Here is a 24,834-nt window from a genome sequence, read left to right as displayed (position 1 = left end):
AAAACCTTACTTTGCAGGACGGTCACCATCACCTTTACCGGGAACCTCGTATACGGATTAGATATAGTACCCTTAGAGGACAGCTCGATATTCCACGAGGAAATCAATAAAGCATACTTGTATAACTCAGAAGTAGATATTTACATAGGATTGAACATAGACGATGTATTTATAAGGTTTAATCAAGTTAAGATGTATACTAAAGGTATTCAGATACAATGTAAAGAAGCTTGCAGACTAAAGAACGAGATTGATTCACTAAACGAACGAATAGAAAAATTGGATAGCTTAGCGCTACACCTAAAATTAATCACACATAGTAGATATAAGAGAGGGCTATTAAATATTATAGGATCAGTATCCAAGAGCTTATTCGGTACATTAGACAATAACGATTTAGAATTAATAAACGCGAATATCGACAAACTGTTCAACGAAGGAAACGAACTGAAAACCATTGTAAGCAATCAGACCGCTTTAATTAGAAAAATCATAAGCTCGGACGGAATCAAACGCATTGAGAATTTGAGTTTAGCATTTAAGGATTTAGAACAAGCAACCAATCGAGAGGAATTGATCACAGAACTGTTTATCAGAACAGAAAGCGCTATATATGACTTACAATTTCAACTTGACGAGACGCTTAACGTGATATTAATGGCTGTTCAGGATTCAAGCTGTGGAATTCGGTGCCTATTGTCGAACTGGCGACCGCTATTTCATACGGTTTTTGTCGCGTATGTCAACACGCGGCAAGAGCGCGTGTCGCCGTTGCTCGACACCGCGTAGCAACCGTTTCAATTCTCATTGGCCGAATTTCACAGCTTGAATCCTTCAAATTGAGACAAACAAGGATCGTCCGATGTACGAGCTCCAATCACGGTGCTCCACATTCGACGGTCTTTGTTATTTAAGGCACCTGCGTATGCCTTCTCGCTCTCTTAACGTTCTGAACGCTCATCAATCGCAAGGTATCGCTCTAGCACGTTTGCTCGTCTGTCCGCTCTCGTCTCGATAAGTAGAGATTCTCATTTCTCGCGCTCTGAGACTCTCGCGATTTCGCATCATTCGGGAGCAGTATTCTCGCGATCTCCCGCGCCGCGTTACGTGCACTCTGTTTCGCGACAAGATTTCCGGCGTCCGCGTAGAAGATCTCCGTCTCGCGGCGGCACGCTTTTCGTGCCGCTCAAGATTTCCTCTTCGCGATCCGACGGCAGAAGTTTGCACGCGCAAGATCTCCGTACGTTCGCCGGCTCGCGATTCTCGTGCGCGCGTTCTCTCTCGCGCTCTCGAGTGCCTCGCACCTAGTGCGTCGTGACAAAGTAAAATAAAGTGTATTTTCCCGAAGGACAAGGGTTTAATCCTCCCGTCTCTCCTTGCCTCCTCGCGCGCTCATTTCTGAGTGGTCCCGGCCCCCCGGCGACTCCGACCTTCGGTCGACGCCAAACATTTTGGTCCTTCGAGCCGGATCGTGAAGCGCAGGCAAGTGCGGGAGTGTAAAACCTCGCCGATCATGGCAGAAACGGTCGAAACCCAGCTGTTGATGCAGCAAGCGATAGGACGTTCCCTTCAAAATTTAAAAAAACTGGGGAAGAGCAACTGGACCAAATCCGTCTTGAGGACCCGAATTGTCCACCTTCAAGATCTGTGGAGGAAGTTCGAGCACGGGTACGCGCGACTTCTCTCTATCATCCCGGCGGAGGAACGAGCGAAGAACCCCTACTTCAAGGAGGACTCTTTCGCCCACACGGAGGAAGTCTACCTCAACTCTCTCTCGTTCATGACGACACAGCTGGACGCCCTGAACAGCGATACCGTGAGTCCGTCAAATTCACCGAGCGACGGACAAGCGTGTCCGTCGGTTCCCGATATACAGCTACCCCGAATAAATGTACCGCAGTTCGATGGCAAATACGAAGATTGGGAAGCGTTCCGCGACAAATTTTCCGCGCTTATTATTCAAAACCCCAAGTTGCATGACGTAACCCGACTGCATTATTTGGTTTCCGCGTTAACGGGTCGCGCTCTCGACTGCATCGGAAACCTTTCGGTAACCGCGGATAATTTCCAAATTGCGTGGAAGACGCTCTCGGCGCGGTACGATAATCCGCGGCGTATAATCACCGCGCATCTCTCGTCGCTGCAGAACCTTCCCGCGCTCTCTCGCGAATCGGCAGCAGACCTCCAGACTCTCTGCGATCGGGTCTGTTTTATTGTCGACTCTTTAAAAAGGCTCGGGCGGAAGCCAGAAGAATTGTGGAACGACATTCTCGTCCATCAGGTGTCCCAAAAGCTGGACACTCCGACGCGGAAGGCGTGGAAATTGAAAATCGGCGACGACGTGACTCCGCCCTCGTTCGACACTTTGATGTCCTTTATCGGTTCTCGCTCTCGCGGTTTAGAAGAGTTCGCGATTTCTTCCAATTCCACGCCCGCCGCGCGTCCCGACGCATCGTCTCGCCTCGCGTCTAGTTCCTCGCGAGTCCATTCTGCGACCGCTTCCAAGCCCTCCACGAATCCGCGTACTCCGTGCCCAGTCTGTCGAGCATCACATAATTTCAGTGCTTGCCCCACCTTCCTGGCACGAAACTCCAGCGGCCGTCGTGAGCTCGCTCAACGCTTTTCACGTTGTTTTAACTGTTTGAGCAGCAGTCATTCCCTCCGAGAATGTAACAGCAAAAATACGTGTCGCGTGTGCAACAAGCGGCACCACTCGCTCTTGCACGAAGACGCGCCTCCTCCAGCTCCGCCAAATTCGGAGCCCTCTACTCCCCCAGTGCCGTCCTCCGAGGTCAATTCGCACCTCGCCTCCACCCTCGCGGCTCCGCGCTCCGGAATTCTACTGGCCACCGCGTGGGTGCAACTCCGTGTCCCGTCAGGCCGCTGCGTCACTGTCCGAGCCCTGATTGACCAAGGATCCGAGACCAGCTTCGTCACCGAGACCATGGTGCACCTCTTGCGTGCAAAACGAACCCGCGTTGCGACATCCATATCCGCCGTCGGCGGAGTCCACGCCGGCACCGTGCGCCTCCACGTTGCTCCTCGCGATTCCGCGTCTCCTTCGATCGTGACCACAGCTCTCGTCCTGACGTCTCTCTCGACATACATGCCGAAGCGCATGCACAATATTCGATCCCTCGAGCATTTATCAGATTTGAATTGGGCCGATGCTGATCCCTCGAGCTCGGCCGCGATTCATCTCATTCTCGGCGCAGACATTTACCCCAGTATAATCCTGGACGGTCTGCGCAAAGGGTCAAGCGGGCAACCCATTGCCCAGAAAACCATTTTCGGTTGGGTCATCTCTGGCCCTATCACGTCGCACTCGCGCGATCTCTCCGTCGCACGCGGATCGAGCCCACAACCTCGTTCGGGCTCCAGCATCTCGATGCATCACTGCATCCACCAGGACACTCTGTCGAACGAGCTGCGCCGATTTTGGGAGATTGAGGAAATTCCTTCGACCTCCCCCCTCACCCAAGAGGAAGAACAGTGCGAGCGGCACTTCCAAACGCACACATCGCGAGCCCCCGACGGGCAATACATAGTCCGTCTTCCGTTCCGTACCGGTCCTCCGATTGAAGTCGGTCACTCTCGGTCTGCCGCAGAAAAGGTTCTGCAATCCATATCTCGTAAACTTCTCCTACAACCATCTCTGACCGAGGAGTATGAGGAGTTTCTACGAGAATATGAGGCTCTCGGACACATGCGTCGCGTTCCCATTTCGCCTTCGACCTCTCAGTGCGTCTACATTCCGCACCATCCCGTGTTACGTACCGACAGTGTCACGACTCACCTTCGCGTTGTCTTTAACGCCTCCAGTGTAACGTCGAACGGATCCACGCTGAATGATCACCTGCTCCCAGGCCCAAAGCTTCAGCTCGATCTTTCTACCGTAATTCTTCGGTGGAGAACCTTTCGTTTCGTCTACACGGCGGACATTGCAAAAATGTACCGCCAGATTCTGGTCGACGAACGCGATGTCGATTATCAGAGAATCCTCTGGAGGCCCATTTCCTCCAAGGATACGCAGGCTTTCCAATTGCTGACCGTCACGTATGGCATGACCTGTGCTCCATTCCTGGCTCTCCGCGTTCTGCAACAACTCATCGAAGATGACGGGGGCCAGTTCCCGCTCGCGGTACCGGTCCTTCGCTCACACATTTACGTCGACGATGTCCTCTTCGGCGGCAACGACCTTTTGGCTATTCGCCATTCCCGGGATCAATTAATCCAGCTTCTCCAACGTGGTCACATGAAGCTACGTAAGTGGGCGAGCAATTCGGTCGATTTTCTTGCCGATATTGATCCGGAAGACCACGGTTTGGCATGTTCCAAAAACCTTGCTCCCGACGATCGAGTCAAAATCCTCGGGATAAGTTGGAACCCCTCTCGCGACTCCTTTCAATTCAAGGTTAGTTTAGCCGAGCCGCTACCGTCCACCAAACGAGCCATTCTTTCGACTATCGCGAAGCTGTACGATCCTTTGGGATGGGTCACTCCCGCGATAATCAGCGCCAAGATTTTTATACAAGGATTGTGGCGCCTCCGCATCGGTTGGGACGACCAAATCCCGCCGCAGTCTCTCGAGCAGTGGAAATCTATTCATTCTCGCCTTCCAGTCCTGAACGGTCTTCAGATTTCCCGATGGATCGGATCCATTTCAGAGGCCTCGCGGATTGAACTTCACGGCTTCGCGGATGCGTCGACAGTCGCATACGCCGCTGTTGTTTTCGCTCGTTGTATCTCCTCTAGCGGAACTATTACCGTCTCTCTACTCGCGGGCAAGTCAAAGGTCGCCCCCTTGACTCCATTGACCATTCCCCGCCTTGAGTTGCAAGCCGCAGTCCTTCTAGCACGTTTAATGAATTTCGTTTCGTCCGCCCTTGACCTTCGCGACGCTCCGTGCTATTGTTGGACCGATTCTACCGTGGCACTCGCGTGGTTGCAGTCTCATCCGTCAAAATGGAAGACGTTCGTCGCTAATCGCGTCGCTGACGTACAAACTCGTCTTCCCCACGCTATTTGGCGGCACGTTCCTACCGCGGACAATCCCGCTGACTGTGCGTCGCGCGGACTTCTCTCCGACGAACTGCTCCGTTATCACCTCTGGTGGAAGGGCCCCGCCTGGCTTCCTTACGATCTCTCGGAATGGCCAACTCAACCGCGACACTTCACTCTGGAGGACTCGTCCGAGTCAAAGGTCGTGCATCACAGCGTGGTCCCCGCTCCCGCGTGGGATTTAGACTCTCGATTCTCGAGCTGGCCCAAATTAATAAGAGTCACGGCCTATATACAACGGTTCGTCCGAAACTCTCGCAGCTGTCGCTCCGACAATCGCAAACGACATCCAGGACGCGCCCTCTCAGCGAGCGAGTGCACCGCGGCCAAACTCTTCTGGTTGCGACGCATCCAAGAGAGCCAGTTCGCTAAAGGCATTTCCTCGCTTTCTAATGGTGAACCGCTACCGCCAAAGGACCCGATCGAGTCGCTACACCCGTTCCTCGACGAGACCGGGCTTCTTCGCGTGGGAGGTCGTCTGCGAAATTCCCCCCTTCCGCATCAATCAAAGCACCCCATTTTATTGTCGCCACACCCGTTGGTGCGCCTCATTATCGAGCAAGCGCACGCCCGCGCCCTGCATGCCGGCGTGCAACTCACCTTACACATTCTTCGGCAAGAATACTGGCTTCTCCGGGGAAGGAGTCAGGTAAAAGCCGTGATTCACGCATGTGTCCGATGCGTCCGAGAACGAGCTGCGATACCGATTCAGATCATGGGAGATCTCCCGGCAGCGAGGGTGTCCCCTGCGAAAAAACCCTTTTCGCATTGCGGCTTGGACTACGCTGGTCCTATTCAAATCCGCGCCTCCGCTGGTCGCGGTATCACATCCCGGAAAGCATACATCGCGCTCTTCGTATGCATGTCCACCAAGGCAGTGCATCTGGAGCTAGTCGCGGACTACTCCACCTCTGCGTTTTTAAACGCTTACACTCGCTTCTGTTCCCGTCGAGGTCTCCCAGAGCGTATGTATTCCGACAACGGAACAACCTTCGTCGGAGCAAATCGGGAGTTGGTTTCGGCCTATCGCGCTGCGCTTCGCGACCCCGATTTTCAAAATCGTACCGCCAGCGATGGAGTCGCTTGGCATTTCATCCCCCCCTCGGCGCCGCATTTCGGCGGATTATGGGAGGCCGGGGTAAAAAGCGTCAAACATCATCTTCGTCGCGTTCTCGGCGATCGAACGCTGACTTTCGAGGAGTTCACAACGCTCCTATGCGCGATCGAGGCGTGTCTTAATTCGCGACCCATCGCCCCTCTTTCGGATACTCTCGACGACTACGAGCCGCTTACGCCGGGTCATTTTTTAATAGGGTCTGCGCTCACGACCCCTCCACAACCTTCTCTGCTCGACCTCGCGGAAAACCGTCTCTCGCGATGGCAACTCGTCCGCCACACTACCGAACGATTGTGGAAGTTGTGGCAAAATGAGTACCTCAACACGCTCCAACAGCGCGGTAAGTGGCGTCGCGCGCGCCCCTCATTATCGATAGGACAGCTAGTCCTCCTACGCAATCCGACTCTCCCTCCGTGTAAGTGGGAGCTCGGCCGAATCGTGCAATTGCACCCTGGCGACGACGACCACACCCGCGTAGTGACAATAAAAACCGCCACTGCGTGTTTTAAACGCCCAATCGTCAAGTTGGTTCCTCTGCCCGTCGCGTGCAAATCCGACGCATAGACGAAACGTGTTCCGATAGTCGTCCTGCGTCTGCGTCCCGTGTACCGTTGCTCTCGCGCGGTAAATTCAAACGTCGCGCCTTCATTCCGGCAAGGCGGGCGGTTTTCACGTTACTCTTGCGTTTTGTAATTTAAAATGTTTACGTATCTCGAATTCTGTTTACCGACTCTCACGGCGGGCGGTCTGCCGTTTGCGCAGCTCGGGGATTGGCGTCGCGGGTATTGTAACACGCAGTCCCCTTATCGTTTAAGTTCCGTCGGAACGCTACCGCCCCCGCTATTCTATGTATCAGCGTGCGATCCCGTTACGTTTCGAAACTAGTGTTTCGAGGCGGGCGGTATGTTCAGGATTCAAGCTGTGGAATTCGGTGCCTATTGTCGAACTGGCGACCGCTATTTCATACGGTTTTTGTCGCGTATGTCAACACGCGGCAAGAGCGCGTGTCGCCGTTGCTCGACACCGCGTAGCAACCGTTTCAATTCTCATTGGCCGAATTTCACAGCTTGAATCCTTCAAATTGAGACAAACAAGGATCGTCCGATGTACGAGCTCCAATCACGGTGCTCCACATTCGACGGTCTTTGTTATTTAAGGCACCTGCGTATGCCTTCTCGCTCTCTTAACGTTCTGAACGCTCATCAATCGCAAGGTATCGCTCTAGCACGTTTGCTCGTCTGTCCGCTCTCGTCTCGATAAGTAGAGATTCTCATTTCTCGCGCTCTGAGACTCTCGCGATTTCGCATCATTCGGGAGCAGTATTCTCGCGATCTCCCGCGCCGCGTTACGTGCACTCTGTTTCGCGACAAGATTTCCGGCGTCCGCGTAGAAGATCTCCGTCTCGCGGCGGCACGCTTTTCGTGCCGCTCAAGATTTCCTCTTCGCGATCCGACGGCAGAAGTTTGCACGCGCAAGATCTCCGTACGTTCGCCGGCTCGCGATTCTCGTGCGCGCGTTCTCTCTCGCGCTCTCGAGTGCCTCGCACCTAGTGCGTCGTGACAAAGTAAAATAAAGTGCATTTTCCCGAAGGACAAGGGTTTAATTCTCCCGTCTCTCCTTGCCTCCTCGCGCGCTCATTTCTGAGTGGTCCCGGCCCCCCGGCGACTCCGACCTTCGGTCGACGCCAAACAATGGCTAAACAAGGGATAATTAGTCCACAGATCATAGACCACGAAATTTTCATAAACAATTTTGGCAAAGCTTTGGCACATAAGGCACTTAATTCCGCTATAGAACCTAAGAAAGAAAATTTTCAATTTATTCTAGACATAGCTGCACTAAAAGTATTTACACTAAATAACAAAATATTCTTCAAAATCTCAGTACCATTAATAATTAACGCAGAATGGGATATAGTCCGCATATATCCTATACCGAGTAAACGTAACAATGCGTTTTTGGCACCGCTCGTAGAACATCCAATTTATTTCACATCAGGGCTTACCTATATCAACGTAGACGCAGAATACTTAGAAAAATATTGTAGAACTAAAGCAGGTATAACTCTTTGCAAACAAAATCAACGTATACATGGTAGGACAGCGAGACACGATTGCGCCTCGGAGCTCATAAATTTTGGAAACAGTATAAACACCTGCAAGTATGTAGTATTCAAGATAGAAGAGATCACCTTTGTACCTCTAAAGGCAGAAAATCAATACATAGCCATTCCAGAGAAACCATTCGAAATTATTGTAATTTGTGGAAAGACAACAACGACTGTCAAACTCAAAAACCCATCATTGTTACGATCTGCTGAAACATGCGACTTAATATACGGTGACAACCATATGAAAATAGGAGCTACAAAAATTAACATAACATACGAGACCAGGATTAAAACCATACCATTAGGAAACGACACGGACTTACATTTGATACTAGACACTTTAGAAAGCACACCAAAAATCATCAGTAACATTAACAGCTACCAGAATACCCTAGACCAGATAACTGACAGGACAAACCAATTGACTTATTCACATAGAATCGAAAGCATTAAACATTGGGGACTCACAACATTACAAATAGCAGGCTATGTTTCCCTTGGACTATTAGGCGTATATGTATTAAATAAGATAGGAATCTTTAATTGTTTACCTAAGAAACTTTGCATCCATTTATTATGTTATAAAACTAAGAACAATGCGCAAACCATTAACAATGTAACACCGGCACCTGTACCTTCAGCATCGCGAAACATTTGTACAGAGGTACCAACAATAGAGTTCTCTTCCGATACAGGAGACGGGCGTGTTACCTTTGAATCCGGAAGAGCAAGATTCCACAAGTCCATCCTCAAGAGGAAGTAAAATTTTGGAGGACCAAAATCAATCTAAGAAGGGGGGTATGTAACGTCCTAAAAATCCCCGAGCTATACCAGATCATATTCCATTCGACACCACAGCATTTCCCGAGTCATTTGCACAAGTCAGCATTCCCCGAGCATTCACCTCGACACCACAGCATTTCTCGATACACGCGTACGCAACAGCATTAGTCAAATCACATCCGCCTGATTTCGAAAGCCCCCAAAAAAATGCATTACTAATCAATAAGGTCAAGCTATAAGTATGGGAACATTCCCAGGGCAGTCAATCTTGGCTGAACCTCCGTTTTGTAACTTTGTCTTAAATAAACTTATACTTTTTGTCAGTAAACAACGGGATAAAGAGCAGGGTAACTCCCACTCTCCTTCTTTCAAGTATTTTCACCCAGTTTACGTCACACTATCCTCTATCCTATCCTATCGTATCCTCTATCCTATCCTAACGTATCCTCTATCCTATCCTATCCTCTATCCTATCCTCTATCCTATCCTATCCTCTATCGTATCCTATGCTCTATCCTAACCTATCCTCTATCCTATCCTATTCTCTATCCTATCCTATCCTATCCTCTACCGTCTCCTATCCTGTATGAGATCCAATCCCCTATCGTCTACAGTATCATATTCTCTATCCTATCCAATCCTCTATCCTATCCGATCCTCTATCATATCCGATCCACTATCATATCCTATCCTCTATCCTATCCTATCCTCTATCCTATCCTATCCTCTATCCTATAATAGCATCTGTCCTATCCTATCCTCTATCCTATCCAATCCCCTATCCTATCCTCTATCGTATCCTATGCTCTATCCTATCCTATCCTCTATCCTATAATATTCTCTATCCTATCCTATCGTATCCACTGTCCTATCCTATCCTCGATCCTATCCTATCCTCTATCGTATCCTATCGTCTATCCTATCATATCCTCTATCCTATCCTACCCTCTATCCTATCCTTTCGTATCCTCTATCGCATCCTATCCTCTATCCTATCCTATCCTCTATCCTATCCTATCCTCTATGCTACCCTATCCTCTATCATATCCTATCCTCTATCCTATCCTATCCTCTATCCTATCCTATCCTCTATCCTATCCTATCCTCTATAATATCGTATCCTCTATCATATCCTATCCTCATTCCTATAATATCATCTGTCCTATCCTATCCTCTATCCTATCGAATCCCCTATCCTATCCTCTATCGTATCCTATGCTCTATCCTATCCTATCCTCTATCCTATCCTATCCTCTATACTATCCTATCCTCTATCCCATCCTATCCTCTATCCTATCCTATCCTCTATCCTATCCTATCCTCTATCCTATCCTATCCTCTATAATATCGTATCCTCTATCATATCCTATCTTCATTCCTATAATATCATCTGTCCTATCCTATCCTCTATCCTATCCAATCCCCTATCCTATCCTCTATCGTATCATATGCTCTATCCTATCCTATTCTCCATCCTATCCTATCCTATCCTCTACCGCCTCCTATCGTGTATCCGATCCAATCCCCTATCTTCTACCGTATCATATTCTCTATCCTATCCAATCCTTTATCCTATCCGATCCACTATCATATCCTATCCTCTATCCTATCCTATCCTCTATCCTATCCTATCCTATCCTCTATCCTATCCTATCCTCTATCCTATCCTATCGTATCCTCTATCGTATACTATCCTCCATCCTATCCTATCGTATGCTCTGTCGTATCCTATCCTCTATCCTATCCTATCCTCTATCCTATCCTATCCCCTATCCTATCCTATCCTCTATAGTCTCCTATCCTCTATCCTATCCTATCCTCTATCCTATCCTACCCTCTATCCTATCCTTTCGTATCCTCTATCGCATCCTATCCTCTATCTTATCCTATAATATCATCTATCCTATCCTATTCTCTATCCTATCCTATCGTATCCTCTGTCCTATCCTATCCTCGATCTAATCCTATCCTCTATCCTATCCTATCCTCTATCCTATCCTATCCTCTATACTGTCCTATCCTATCCTCTATCCTATCCTATCCTATCCTCTATCCTATGCTATCCTCTATCCTATCCTATCCTCTATCCTATCCTATCCTCTATCCTATCCTACCCTCTATCCTATCCTATCGTATCCTCTATCCTATCCAATCCCCTATCCTATCCTCTATCGCATCCTATGCTCTATCCTATCCTATCCTCTATCCTATCCTATCCTCTATCCTATCCTATCCTCTATCCTATCCTATCCTCTATCCTATCCTATCCTCTATCCTATCCTATCCTCTATCCTATCCTATCCTCTATCCTATCCTCTATCCTATCCTATCGTATCCTCTATCGTATCCTAACCTCTATCCTATCCTATCCTCTATCCTATCCTATCATCTATCCTATCCTATCTTCTATCCTATCCTATCCTCTATCATATCCTATCCTCTATCCTATCCTATCCTCTATCCTATCCTATCCTCTATCCTATCCTATCCTCTATCCTATCCTATCCTCTATCCTATCCAATCCCCTATCCTATCCTCTATCGTATCCTATGCTCTATCCTATCCTATCCTCTATCCTATCCTATCCTCTATCCTATCCTATCCTCTATCCTATCCTATCCTCTATCCTATCCTCTATCCTATCCTATCCTCTATCCTATCCTATCCACTATCCTATCCAATCCCCTATCCTATCCTGTGTCCGATCTTATCCTCTATCCTATCCTATCCTCTATCCGATCCTATCCTCTATCCCATCCTATCCTCTATCTTATCCTATCCTCTATCCTATCCTATCCTCTATCCTATCCTATCCTCTATCCTATCCTATCCTCTATACTATCCTATCCTCTATCCTATCCTATCCTATCCTCTATCCTATGCTATCCTCTATCCTATCCTATCCTCTATCATATCCTATCCTCTATCCTATCCTATCCTCTATCCTATCTTATCCTCTATCTTATCCTATCCTCTATCCTATCCTATCATCTATCCTATCCTATCTTCTATCCTATCCTATCCTCTATCATATCCTATCCTCTATCCTATCCTATCCTCTATCCTATCCTGTCCTCTATCCTACCCTATCCTCTATCCTATCCTGTCCTCTATCCTATCCTATCCTCTATCCTATCCTATCCTCTACAATATCGTATCCTCTATCATATCCTTTCCTCTTTCCTATAATATCATCTATCCTATCGTATCCTCTATCTTATCCTATCCTCTATCCTATCCTATCATCTATCCTATCCTATCCTCTATCCTATCCTATCCTCTATCCTATCCTATCCTCTATCATATCCTATCCTCTATCCTATCCTATCGTCTATCCTATCATATCCTCTATCTTATCCTATCCTCTATACTACCCTATCCTCTATCCTATCCTATCCTCTATCCTATCCTATCCTCTATCATATCCTATCCTCTATCCTCTCCTATCCTCTATCCTATCCTATCCTCTATCCTATCCTACCCTCTATCCTATCCTTTCGTATCCTCTATCGCATCCTATCCTCTATCCTATCCTATCCTCTATCCTATCCTACCCTCTATCCTATCCTATCGTATCCTCTATCCTATCCAATCCCCTATCCTATCCTCTATCGCATCCTATGCTCTATCCTATCCTATCCTCTATCCTATCCTATCCTCTATCCTATCCTATCCTCTATCCTATCCTATCCTCTATCCTATCCTATCCTCTATCCTATCCTATCCTCTATCCTATCCTATCCTCTATCCTATCCTCTATCCTATCCTATCGTATCCTCTATCGTATCCTAACCTCTATCCTATCCTATCCTGTATCCTATCCTATCATCTATCCTATCCTATCTTCTATCCTATCCTATCCTCTATCATATCCTATCCTCTATCCTATCCTATCCTCTATCCTATCCTATCCTCTATCCTATCCTATCCTCTATCCTATCCTATCCTCTATCCTATCCAATCCCCTATCCTATCCTCTATCGTATCCTATGCTCTATCCTATCCTATCCTCTATCCTATCCTATCCTCTATCCTATCCTATCCTCTATCCTATCCTCTATCCTATCCTATCCTCTATCCTATCCTATCCACTATCCTATCCAATCCCCTATCCTATCCTGTGTCCGATCTTATCCTCTATCCTATCCTATCCTCTATCCGATCCTATCCTCTATCCCATCCTATCCTCTATCTTATCCTATCCTCTATCCTATCCTATCCTCTATCCTATCCTATCCTCTATCCTATCCTATCCTCTATACTATCCTATCCTCTATCCTATCCTATCCTATCCTCTATCCTATGCTATCCTCTATCCTATCCTATCCTCTATCATATCCTATCCTCTATCCTATCCTATCCTCTATCCTATCTTATCCTCTATCTTATCCTATCCTCTATCCTATCCTATCATCTATCCTATCCTATCTTCTATCCTATCCTATCCTCTATCATATCCTATCCTCTATCCTATCCTATCCTCTATCCTATCCTGTCCTCTATCCTACCCTATCCTCTATCCTATCCTGTCCTCTATCCTATCCTATCCTCTATCCTATCCTATCCTCTACAATATCGTATCCTCTATCATATCCTTTCCTCTTTCCTATAATATCATCTATCCTATCGTATCCTCTATCTTATCCTATCCTCTATCCTATCCTATCATCTATCCTATCCTATCCTCTATCCTATCCTATCCTCTATCCTATCCTATCCTCTATCATATCCTATCCTCTATCCTATCCTATCGTCTATCCTATCATATCCTCTATCTTATCCTATCCTCTATACTACCCTATCCTCTATCCTATCCTATCCTCTATCCTATCCTATCCTCTATCATATCCTATCCTCTATCCTCTCCTATCCTCTATCCTATCCTATCCTCTATCCTATCCTACCCTCTATCCTATCCTTTCGTATCCTCTATCGCATCCTATCCTCTATCCTATCCTATCCTCTATCCTATCCTATCCTCTATCCTATCCTACCCTCTATCCTATCCTATCGTATCCTCTATCGTATCCTATCCTCTATCCTACCCTTCCTCTATTATATCCTATCCCCTATTCTATCCTATCCTCTATCCTACCCTATCCTCTATCCTATCCTATCCTCTATCCTATCCTATCCTCTATCCTATCCTATCCTCTATACTATCCTATCCTCTATCCTATCCTATCCTCTACCCTATCCTATCGTATCCTCTATCGTATCCTAACCTCTATCCTATCCTATCCTCTATCCTATCCTATCCACTATCCTATCCAATCCCCTATCCTATCCTGTGTCCGATCTTATCCTCTATCCTATCCTGTCCTCTATCCTATCCTATCCTCTATCCTATCCTGTCCTCTATCCTATCCTATCCTCTATCCTATCCTATCCTCTACAATATCGTATCCTCTATCATATCCTTTCCTCTTTCCTATAATATCATCTATCCTATCGTATCCTCTATCTTATCCTATCCTCTATCCTATCCTATCATCTATCCTATCCTATCCTCTATCCTATCCTATCCTCGATCCTATCCTATCCTCTATCGTATCCTATCGTCTATCCTATCATATCCTCTATCTTATCCTATCCTCTATACTATCCTATCCTCTATCCTATCCTATCCTCTATCCTATCCTATCCTCTATCCTATCCTATCCTCTATCCTATCCTATCCTCTATCATATCCTATCCTCTATCCTCTCCTATCCTCTATCTTATCCTATCCTCTATCCTATCCTACCCTCTATCCTATCCTTTCGTATCCTCTATCGCATCCTATCCTCTATCCTATCCTATCCTCTATCCTATCCTATCCTCTATACTATCCTATCCTCTATCCTATCCTATCCTATCCTCTATCCTATCCTCTATCCTATCCTATCCTCTACCCTATCCTATCGTATCCTCTATCGTATCCTAACCTCTATCCTATCCTATCCTCTATCCTATCCTATCCACTATCCTATCCAATCCCCTATCCTATCCTGTGTCCGATCTTATCCTCTATCCTATCCTATCCTCTATCCGATCCTATCCTCTATCCCATCCTATCCTCTATCTTATCCTATCCTCTATCCTATCCTATTTTTTTTTTTTTTTTTTTTTTCCGAGGAGGTAATCTCGTTACGGATACCCGAAACCCCCCCGGGGGGGGGGGTGGTCCGGGTTATGTGGGACTCCTCGGCTGGTTGGTGCAACGCCGAGTATACCGACTAACTCCTCCCCGTCCGTCCCTAGACTCCTGGGGGCACCCGTGCTCTGCGCGCGCATGTCAATCCGGTGTGCCCCCGCCTTAGCATACCACCCAGGGGGGGGGGACGCGGCCCCCTCCCGTACCTACTCTATCCGAAGGCACCACGCAACGGACGACGTGGCGCTTTCCCCCCCTGTTAGGCCGCCCGATGAGCATCCGAGCCCCCGCCCGAGATGCCCGGCGGCCTCCGGGGACGCCGTTGGTGACCGAGTGTAAGGGGATATCCGATCCCCCGCCTCGAGATCATCAAGGGCGTCCCCGCTCGCGTCAGAGGCGTCGCAACGGGGGTACGCCCCCGGGGCGTACCCTGCGCCGCCTCCCCCCCTTCGGCCGGGATCCTGATTACGCTCCCGATCCCGTTCCGCAGCCTCCTTCCGCAGCATAACCCGCTCGCAGAAGGAAGCGAACCCCCTCCACGCCTCCTCGCCACCGGCTGCCGCAGCGACGACAGCCGGGAGCGAGAGGTCGTGGCATCCTCTATCCTATCCTATCCTCTATCCTATCCTATCCTATATCCTATCCTATCCTCTATCCTATCCTATCGTCTATCCTATCATATCCTCTATCTTATCCTATCCTCTATACTATCCTATCCTCTATCCTATCCTATCCTCTATCCTATCCTATCCTCTATCTTATCCTATCCTCTATCCTATCCAATCCTCTATCCTATCCTCTATCCTATCCTATCCTCTATCCTATCCTATCCTCTACAATATCGTATCCTCTATCATATCCTTTCCTCTTTCCTATAATATCATCTATCCTATCGTATCCTCTATCTTATCCTATCCTCTATCCTATCCTATCATCTATCCTATCCTATCCTCTATCCTATCCTATCCTCTATCCTATCCTATCTTCTATCATATCCTATCCTCTATCCTATCCTATCGTCTATCCTATCATATCCTCTATCTTATCCTATCCTCTATACTATCCTATCCTCTATCCTATCCTATCCTCTATCCTATCCTATCCTCTATCATATCCTATCCTCTATCCTCTCCTATCCTCTATCCTATCCTATCCTCTATCCTATCCTACCCTCTATCCTATCCTTTCGTATCCTCTATCGCATCCTATCCTCTATCCTATCCTTTCGTATCCTCTATCGCATCCTATCCTCTATCCTATCCTATCCTCTATCCTATCCTATCCTCTACAATATCGTATCCTCTATCATATCCTTTCCTCTTTCCTATAATATCATCTATCCTATCGTATCCTCTATCTTATCCTATCCTCTATCCTATCCTATCATCTATCCTATCCTATCCTCTATCCTATCCTATCCTCTATCCTATCCTATCTTCTATCATATTCTATCCTCTATCCTATCCTATCGTCTATCCTATCATATCCTCTATCTTATCCTATCCTCTATACTATCCTATCCTCTATCCTATCCTATCCTCTATCCTATCCTATCCTCTATCATATCCTATCCTCTATCCTCTCCTATCCTCTATCCTATCCTATCCTCTATCCTATCCTACCCTCTATCCTATCCTTTCGTATCCTCTATCGCATCCTATCCTCTATCCTATCCTTTCGTATCCTCTATCGCATCCTATCCTCTATCCTATCCTATCCTCTATCCTATCCTATCCTCTATACTATCCTATCCTCTATCCTATCCTATCCTATCCTCTATCCTATGCTATCCTCTATCCTATCCTATCCTCTATCTTATCCTATCCTCTATCCTATCCTACCCTCTGTCCTATCCTATCGTATCCTATATCGTATCCTATCCTCTATCCTATCCTATCCTCTATTATATCCTATCCCCTATTCTATCCTATCCTCTATAATACCCTATCCTCTATCCTATCCTATCCTCTATCCTATCCTATCCTCTATCATATCCTATCCTCTATCCTATTCTATCCTCTATCCTATCCTATCCTCTATCCTATTCTATCCTCTATCCTATCCTATTCTCTATCCTATCCTATCGTATCCTCTGTCCTATCCTATCCTCGATCCTATCCTATCCTCTATCGTATCCTATCGTCTATCCTATCATATCCTCTATCCGATCCTATCCTCTATCCTATCCTATCCTCTATCCTATCCTATCCTCTATCCTATCCTATCCTCTATCTTATCCTATCCTCTATCCTATCCAATCCTCTATCCTATCCTCTATCCGATCCTATCTTCTATCCTATCCTATCCTCTATCATATCCTATCCTCTATCCTATCCTATCCTCTATCCTATATTATCCTCTATCTTATCCTATCCTCTATCCTATCCTATCATCTATCCTATCCTATCTTCTATCCTATCCTATCCTCTATCATATCCTATCCTCTATCCTATCCTATCCTCTATCCTATCCTATCCTCTATCCTATCCTATCCTCTATCCTATCCTATCCTCTATCCTATCCTATCCTACACATTATCGTATCCTCTATCATATCCTTTCCTCTTTCCTATAATATCATCTATCCTATCGTATCCTCTATCTTATCCTATCCTCTATCCTATCCTATCATCTATCCTATCCTATCCTCTATCCTATCCTATCCTCTATCCTATCCTATCCTCTATCATATCCTATCCTCTATCCTATCCTATCGTCTATCCTATCATATCCTCTATCTTATCCTATCCTCTATACTATCCTATCCTCTATCCTATCCTATCCTCTATCCTATCCTATCCTCTATCATATCCTATCCTGTATCCTCTCCTATCCTCTATCCTATCCTATCCTCTATCCTATCCTACCCTCTATCCTATCCTTTCGTATCCTCTATCGCATCCTATCCTCTATCCTATCCTATCCTCTATCCTATCCTATCCTCTATACTATCCTATCCTCTATCCTATCCTATCCTATCCTCTATCCTATGCTATCCTCTATCATATCCTATCCTCTATCCTCTCCTATCCTCTATCCTATCCTATCCTCTATCCTATCCTATCCTCTATCCTATCCTATCCTCTATCATATCCTATCCTCTATCCTCTCCTATCCTCTATCCTATCCTATCCTCTATCCTATCCTACCCTCTATCCTATCCTTTCGTATCCTCTATCGCATCCTATCCTCTATCCTATCCTATCCTCTATCCTATCCTATCCTCTATACTATCCTATCCTCTATCCTATCCTACCCTCTATCCTATCCTATCGTATCCTCTATCGTATCCTATCCTCTATCCTATCCTATCCTCTATTATATCCTATCCCCTATACTATCCTATCCTCTATCCTACCCTATCCTCTATCCTATCCTATCCTCTATCCTATCCTATCCTCTATCATATCCTATCCTCTATCCTATTCTATCCTCTATCCTATCCTATCCTCTATCCTATCCTATCCTCTATCCTATCCTATTCTCTATCCTATCCTATCGTATCCTCTGTCCTATCCTATCCTCGATCCTATCCTATCCTCTATCGTATCCTATCGTCTATCCTATCATATCCTCTATCTTATCCTATCCTCTATACTATCCTATCCTCGATCCTATCCTATCCTCTATCCTATCCTATCATCTATCCTATCCTATCCTCTATCCTATCCTATCCTCTATCCTATCCTATCTTCTATCATATTCTATCCTCTATCCTATCCTATCGTCTATCCTATCATATCCTCTATCTTATCCTATCCTCTATACTATCCTATCCTCTATCCTATCCTATCCTCTATCCTATCCTATCCTCTACAATATCGTATCCTCTATCATATCCTTTCCTCTTTCCTATAATATCATCTATCCTATCGTATCCTCTATCTTATCCTATCCTCTATCCTATCCTATCATCTATCCTATCCTATCCTCTATCCTATCCTATCCTCTATCCTATCCTATCTTCTATCATATTCTATCCTCTATCCTATCCTATCGTCTATCCTATCATATCCTCTATCTTATCCTATCCTCTATACTATCCTATCCTCTATCCTATCCTATCCTCTATCCTATCCTATCCTCTATCATATCCTATCCTCTATCCTCTCCTATCCTCTATCCTATCCTATCCTCTATCCTATCCTACCCTCTATCCTATCCTTTCGTATCCTCTATCGCATCCTATCCTCTATCCTATCCTTTCGTATCCTCTATCGCATCCTATCCTCTATCCTATCCTATCCTCTATCCTATCCTATCCTCTATACTATCCTATCCTCTATCCTATCCTATCCTATCCTCTATCCTATGCTATCCTCTATCCTATCCTATCCTCTATCTTATCCTATCCTCTATCCTATCCTACCCTCTGTCCTATCCTATCGTATCCTATATCGTATCCTATCCTCTATCCTATCCTATCCTCTATTATATCCTATCCCCTATTCTATCCTATCCTCTATAATACCCTATCCTCTATCCTATCCTATCCTCTATCCTATCCTATCCTCTATCATATCCTATCCTCTATCCTATTCTATCCTCTATCCTATCCTATCCTCTATCCTATTCTATCCTCTATCCTATCCTATTCTCTATCCTATCCTATCGTATCCTCTGTCCTATCCTATCCTCGATCCTATCCTATCCTCTATCGTATCCTATCGTCTATCCTATCATATCCTCTATCCGATCCTATCCTCTATCCTATCCTATCCTCTATCCTATCCTATCCTCTATCCTATCCTATCCTCTATCTTATCCTATCCTCTATCCTATCCAATCCTCTATCCTATCCTCTATCCGATCCTATCTTCTATCCTATCCTATCCTCTATCATATCCTATCCTCTATCCTATCCTATCCTCTATCCTATATTATCCTCTATCTTATCCTATCCTCTATCCTATCCTATCATCTATCCTATCCTATCTTCTATCCTATCCTATCCTCTATCATATCCTATCCTCTATCCTATCCTATCCTCTATCCTATCCTATCCTCTATCCTATCCTATCCTCTATCCTATCCTATCCTCTATCCTATCCTATCCTACACATTATCGTATCCTCTATCATATCCTTTCCTCTTTCCTATAATATCATCTATCCTATCGTATCCTCTATCTTATCCTATCCTCTATCCTATCCTATCATCTATCCTATCCTATCCTCTATCCTATCCTATCCTCTATCCTATCCTATCCTCTATCATATCCTATCCTCTATCCTATCCTATCGTCTATCCTATCATATCCTCTATCTTATCCTATCCTCTATACTATCCTATCCTCTATCCTATCCTATCCTCTATCCTATCCTATCCTCTATCATATCCTATCCTGTATCCTCTCCTATCCTCTATCCTATCCTATCCTCTATCCTATCCTACCCTCTATCCTATCCTTTCGTATCCTCTATCGCATCCTATCCTCTATCCTATCCTATCCTCTATCCTATCCTATCCTCTATACTATCCTATCCTCTATCCTATCCTATCCTATCCTCTATCCTATGCTATCCTCTATCATATCCTATCCTCTATCCTCTCCTATCCTCTATCCTATCCTATCCTCTATCCTATCCTATCCTCTATCCTATCCTATCCTCTATCATATCCTATCCTCTATCCTCTCCTATCCTCTATCCTATCCTATCCTCTATCCTATCCTACCCTCTATCCTATCCTTTCGTATCCTCTATCGCATCCTATCCTCTATCCTATCCTATCCTCTATCCTATCCTATCCTCTATACTATCCTATCCTCTATCCTATCCTACCCTCTATCCTATCCTATCGTATCCTCTATCGTATCCTATCCTCTATCCTATCCTATCCTCTATTATATCCTATCCCCTATACTATCCTATCCTCTATCCTACCCTATCCTCTATCCTATCCTATCCTCTATCCTATCCTATCCTCTATCATATCCTATCCTCTATCCTATTCTATCCTCTATCCTATCCTATCCTCTATCCTATCCTATCCTCTATCCTATCCTATTCTCTATCCTATCCTATCGTATCCTCTGTCCTATCCTATCCTCGATCCTATCCTATCCTCTATCGTATCCTATCGTCTATCCTATCATATCCTCTATCTTATCCTATCCTCTATACTATCCTATCCTCGATCCTATCCTATCCTCTATCCAATCCTATCCTCTATCATATCCTATCCTCTATCCTCTCCTATCCTCTATCCTATCCTATCCTCTATCCTATCCTACCCTCTATCCTATCCTTTCGTATCCTCTATCGCATCCTATCCTCTATCCTATCCTATCCTCTATCCTATCCTATCCTCTATACTATCCTATCCTCTATCCTATCCTATCCTCTATCCTATCCTATCCTCTATCCTATCCTATCCTCTATCCTATTCTATCCTCTATAATATCGTATCCTCTATCATATCCTATCCTCATTCCTATAATATCATCTGTCCTATCCTACCCTCTATCCTATCCTTTCGTATCCTCTATCGCATCCTATCCTCTATCCTATCCTATCCTCTATCCTATCCTATCCTCTATCCTTTCCTATCCTCTATCCTATCCTATCCTCTATCCTATCCTTTCCTCTATCCTATCCAATCCCCTATCATATCCTCTATCCGATCCTATCCTCTATCCTATCCAATTCCTCTATCCTATCCTATCCTCTATCCTATCCTATCCTCTATCTTATCCTATCCTCTATCCTATCCAATCCTCTATCCTATCCTCTATCCGATCCTATCTTCTATCCTATCCTATCCTCTATCATATCCTATCCTCTATCCTATCCAATCCTCTATCCTATCTTATCCTCTATCTTATCCTATCCTCTATCCTATCCTATCATCTATCCTATCCTATCTTCTATCCTATCCTATCCTCTTTCATATCCTATCCTCTATCCTATCCTATTCTCTATCCTATCCTATCCTCTATCCTATCCTATCCTCTATCCTATCCTATCCTCTACAATATCGTATCCTCTATCATATCCTTTCCTCTTTCCTATAATATCATCTATCCTATCGTATCCTCTATCTTATCCTATCCTCTATCCTATCCTATCATCTATCCTATCCTCTATCCTATCCTATCATCTATCCTATCCTATCCTCTATCCTATCCTATCCTCTATCCTATCCTATCCTCTATCATATCCTATCCTCTATCCTATCCTATCGTCTATCCTATCATATCCTCTATCTTATCCTATCCTCTATACTATCCTATCCTCTATCCTATCCTATCCTCTATCCTATCCTATCCTCTATCATATCCTATCCTCTATCCTCTCCTATCCTCTATCCTATCCTATCCTCTATCCTATCCTACCATCTATCCTATCCTTTCGTATCCTCTATCGCATCCTATCCTCTATCCTATCCTATCCTCTATCCTATACTATCCTCTATACTATCCTATCCTCTATCCTATCCTATCCTATCCTCTATCCTATGCTATCCTCTATCCTATCCTATCCTCTATCCTATCCTATCCTCTATCCTATCCTACCCTCTATCCTATCCTATCGTATCCTCTATCGTATCCTATCCTCTATCCTATCCTATCCTCTATTATATCCTATCCCCTATTCTATCCTATCCTCTATCCTACCCTATCCTCTATCCTATCCTATCCTCTATCCTATCCTATCATCTATCATATCCTATCCTCTATCCTATTCTATCCTCTATCCTATCCGATCCTCTATCCTATCCTATCCTCTATCCTATCCTATTCTCTATCCTATCCTATCGTATCCTCTGTCCTATCCTATCCTCGATCCTATCCTATCCTCTATCGTATCCTATCGTCTATCCTATCATATCCTCTATCTTATCCTATCCTCTATACTATCCTATCCTCTATCCTATCCTATCCTCTATCCTATCCTATCCTCTATCATATCCTATCCTCTATCGTCTCCTATCCTCTATCCTATCCTATCCTCTATCCTATCCTACCCTCTATCCTATCCTTTCGTAACCTCTATCGCATCCTATCCTCTATCCTATCCTATCCTCTATCCTATCCTATCATCTATCCTATCCTATCCTCTATCCTATCCTATCCTCTATCCTATCCTATCCTCTATCATATCCTATCCTCTATCCTATCCTATCGTCTATCCTATCATATCCTCTATCTTATCCTATCCTCTATACTATCCTATCCTCTATCCTATCCTATCCTCTATCCTATCCTATCCTCTATCATATCCTATCCTCTATCCTCTCCTATCCTCTATCCTATCCTATCCTCTATCCTATCCTACCCTCTATCCCATCCTTTCGTATCCTCTATCGCATCCTATCCTCTATCCTATCCTACCCCCTATCCTATCCTTTCGTATCCTCTATCGCATCCTATCCTCTATCCGATCCTATCTTCTATTCTATCCTATCCTCTATCCTATCCTATCCTCTATCATATCCTATCCTCTATCCTATCCTATCCTCTATCCTATCCTATCCTCTATCCTATCCTATCCTCTATCCTATCCTATCCTCTATCCTATCCAATCCCCTATCCTATCCTCTATCGTATCCTATGCTCTATCCTATCCTATCCTCTATCCTATCCTATCCTCTATCCTATCCTATCCTCTATCCTATCCTCTATCCTATCCTCTATCCTATCCTATCGTATCCTCTATCGTATCCTAACCTCTATCCGATCCTATCCTCTATCCTATCCTATCCTCTATCCTACCCTATCCTCTATCCTATCCTATCCTGTATCTTATCCTATCCTCTATCCTATCCAATCCTCTATCCTATCCTCTATCCGATCCTATCTTCTATTCTATCCTATCCTCTATCATATCCTATCCTCTATCCTATCCTATCCTCTATCCTATCTTATCCTCTATCTTATCCTATCCTCTATCCTATCCTATCATCTATCCTATCCTATCTTCTATCCTATCCTATCCTCTATCCTATCCTATCCTCTATCCTATCCTATCCTCTATCCTATCCTATCCTCTATCCTATCCTATCCTCTACAATATCGTATCCTCTATCATATCCTTTCCTCTTTCCTATAATATCATCTATCCTATCGTATCCTCTATCTTATCCTATCCTCTATCCTATCCTATCATCTATCCTATCCTATCCTCTATCTTATCCTATCCTCTATACTATCCTATCCTCTATCCTATCCTATCCTCTATCCTATCCTATCCTCTATACTATCCTATCCTCTATCCTATCCTATCCTATCCTCTATCCTATCCTATCCTCTATCCTATCCTATCATCTATCCTATCCTATCCTCTATCCTATCCTATCCTATCCTCTATCCTATGCTATCCTCAATCCTATCCTATCCTCTATCCTATCCTATCCTCTATCCTATCCTACCCTCTATCCGATCCTATCGTATCCTCTATCGTATCCTATCCTCTATCCTATCCTATCCTGTATTATATCCTATCCCCTATTCTATCCTATCCTCTATCATATCCTATCCTCTATCCTATTCTATCCTCTATCCTATCCTCTATCCTATCCTATCCTCTATCCTATCCTATCCTCTATCCTATCCTATTCTCTATCCTATCCTATCGTATCCTCTGTCCTATCCTATCCTCTATCCTATCCAATCCCCTATCCTATC

General features: G+C 45.0%; 1 protein-coding gene across 1 annotated transcript in view; it reads left to right on the top strand.

Annotated features, from left to right (window-relative positions):
- LOC143363836 (uncharacterized) overlaps positions 1-24,834 on the top strand; it is a 191,136-nt gene that overhangs the window by 3,140 nt on the left and 163,162 nt on the right. The window contains exons 2-6 of the mRNA XM_076804365.1: positions 18-205; positions 1,521-1,816; positions 2,705-6,518; positions 8,540-8,799; positions 8,984-9,086. Of these exons, the coding sequence (XP_076660480.1) occupies positions 18-205; positions 1,521-1,816; positions 2,705-6,518; positions 8,540-8,799; positions 8,984-9,086 (4,661 nt within the window). The remainder of the gene's footprint in view (positions 1-17; positions 206-1,520; positions 1,817-2,704; positions 6,519-8,539; positions 8,800-8,983; positions 9,087-24,834) is intronic.

This window comes from Halictus rubicundus, unplaced genomic scaffold (assembly GCF_050948215.1).
Source record: "Halictus rubicundus isolate RS-2024b unplaced genomic scaffold, iyHalRubi1_principal scaffold0144, whole genome shotgun sequence".
NCBI lineage: Eukaryota > Metazoa > Arthropoda > Insecta > Hymenoptera > Halictidae > Halictus > Halictus rubicundus.
The sequence above is the reverse complement of the archived record's forward strand: the minus strand, read 5'-3'. Positions and strand labels throughout refer to the sequence as shown.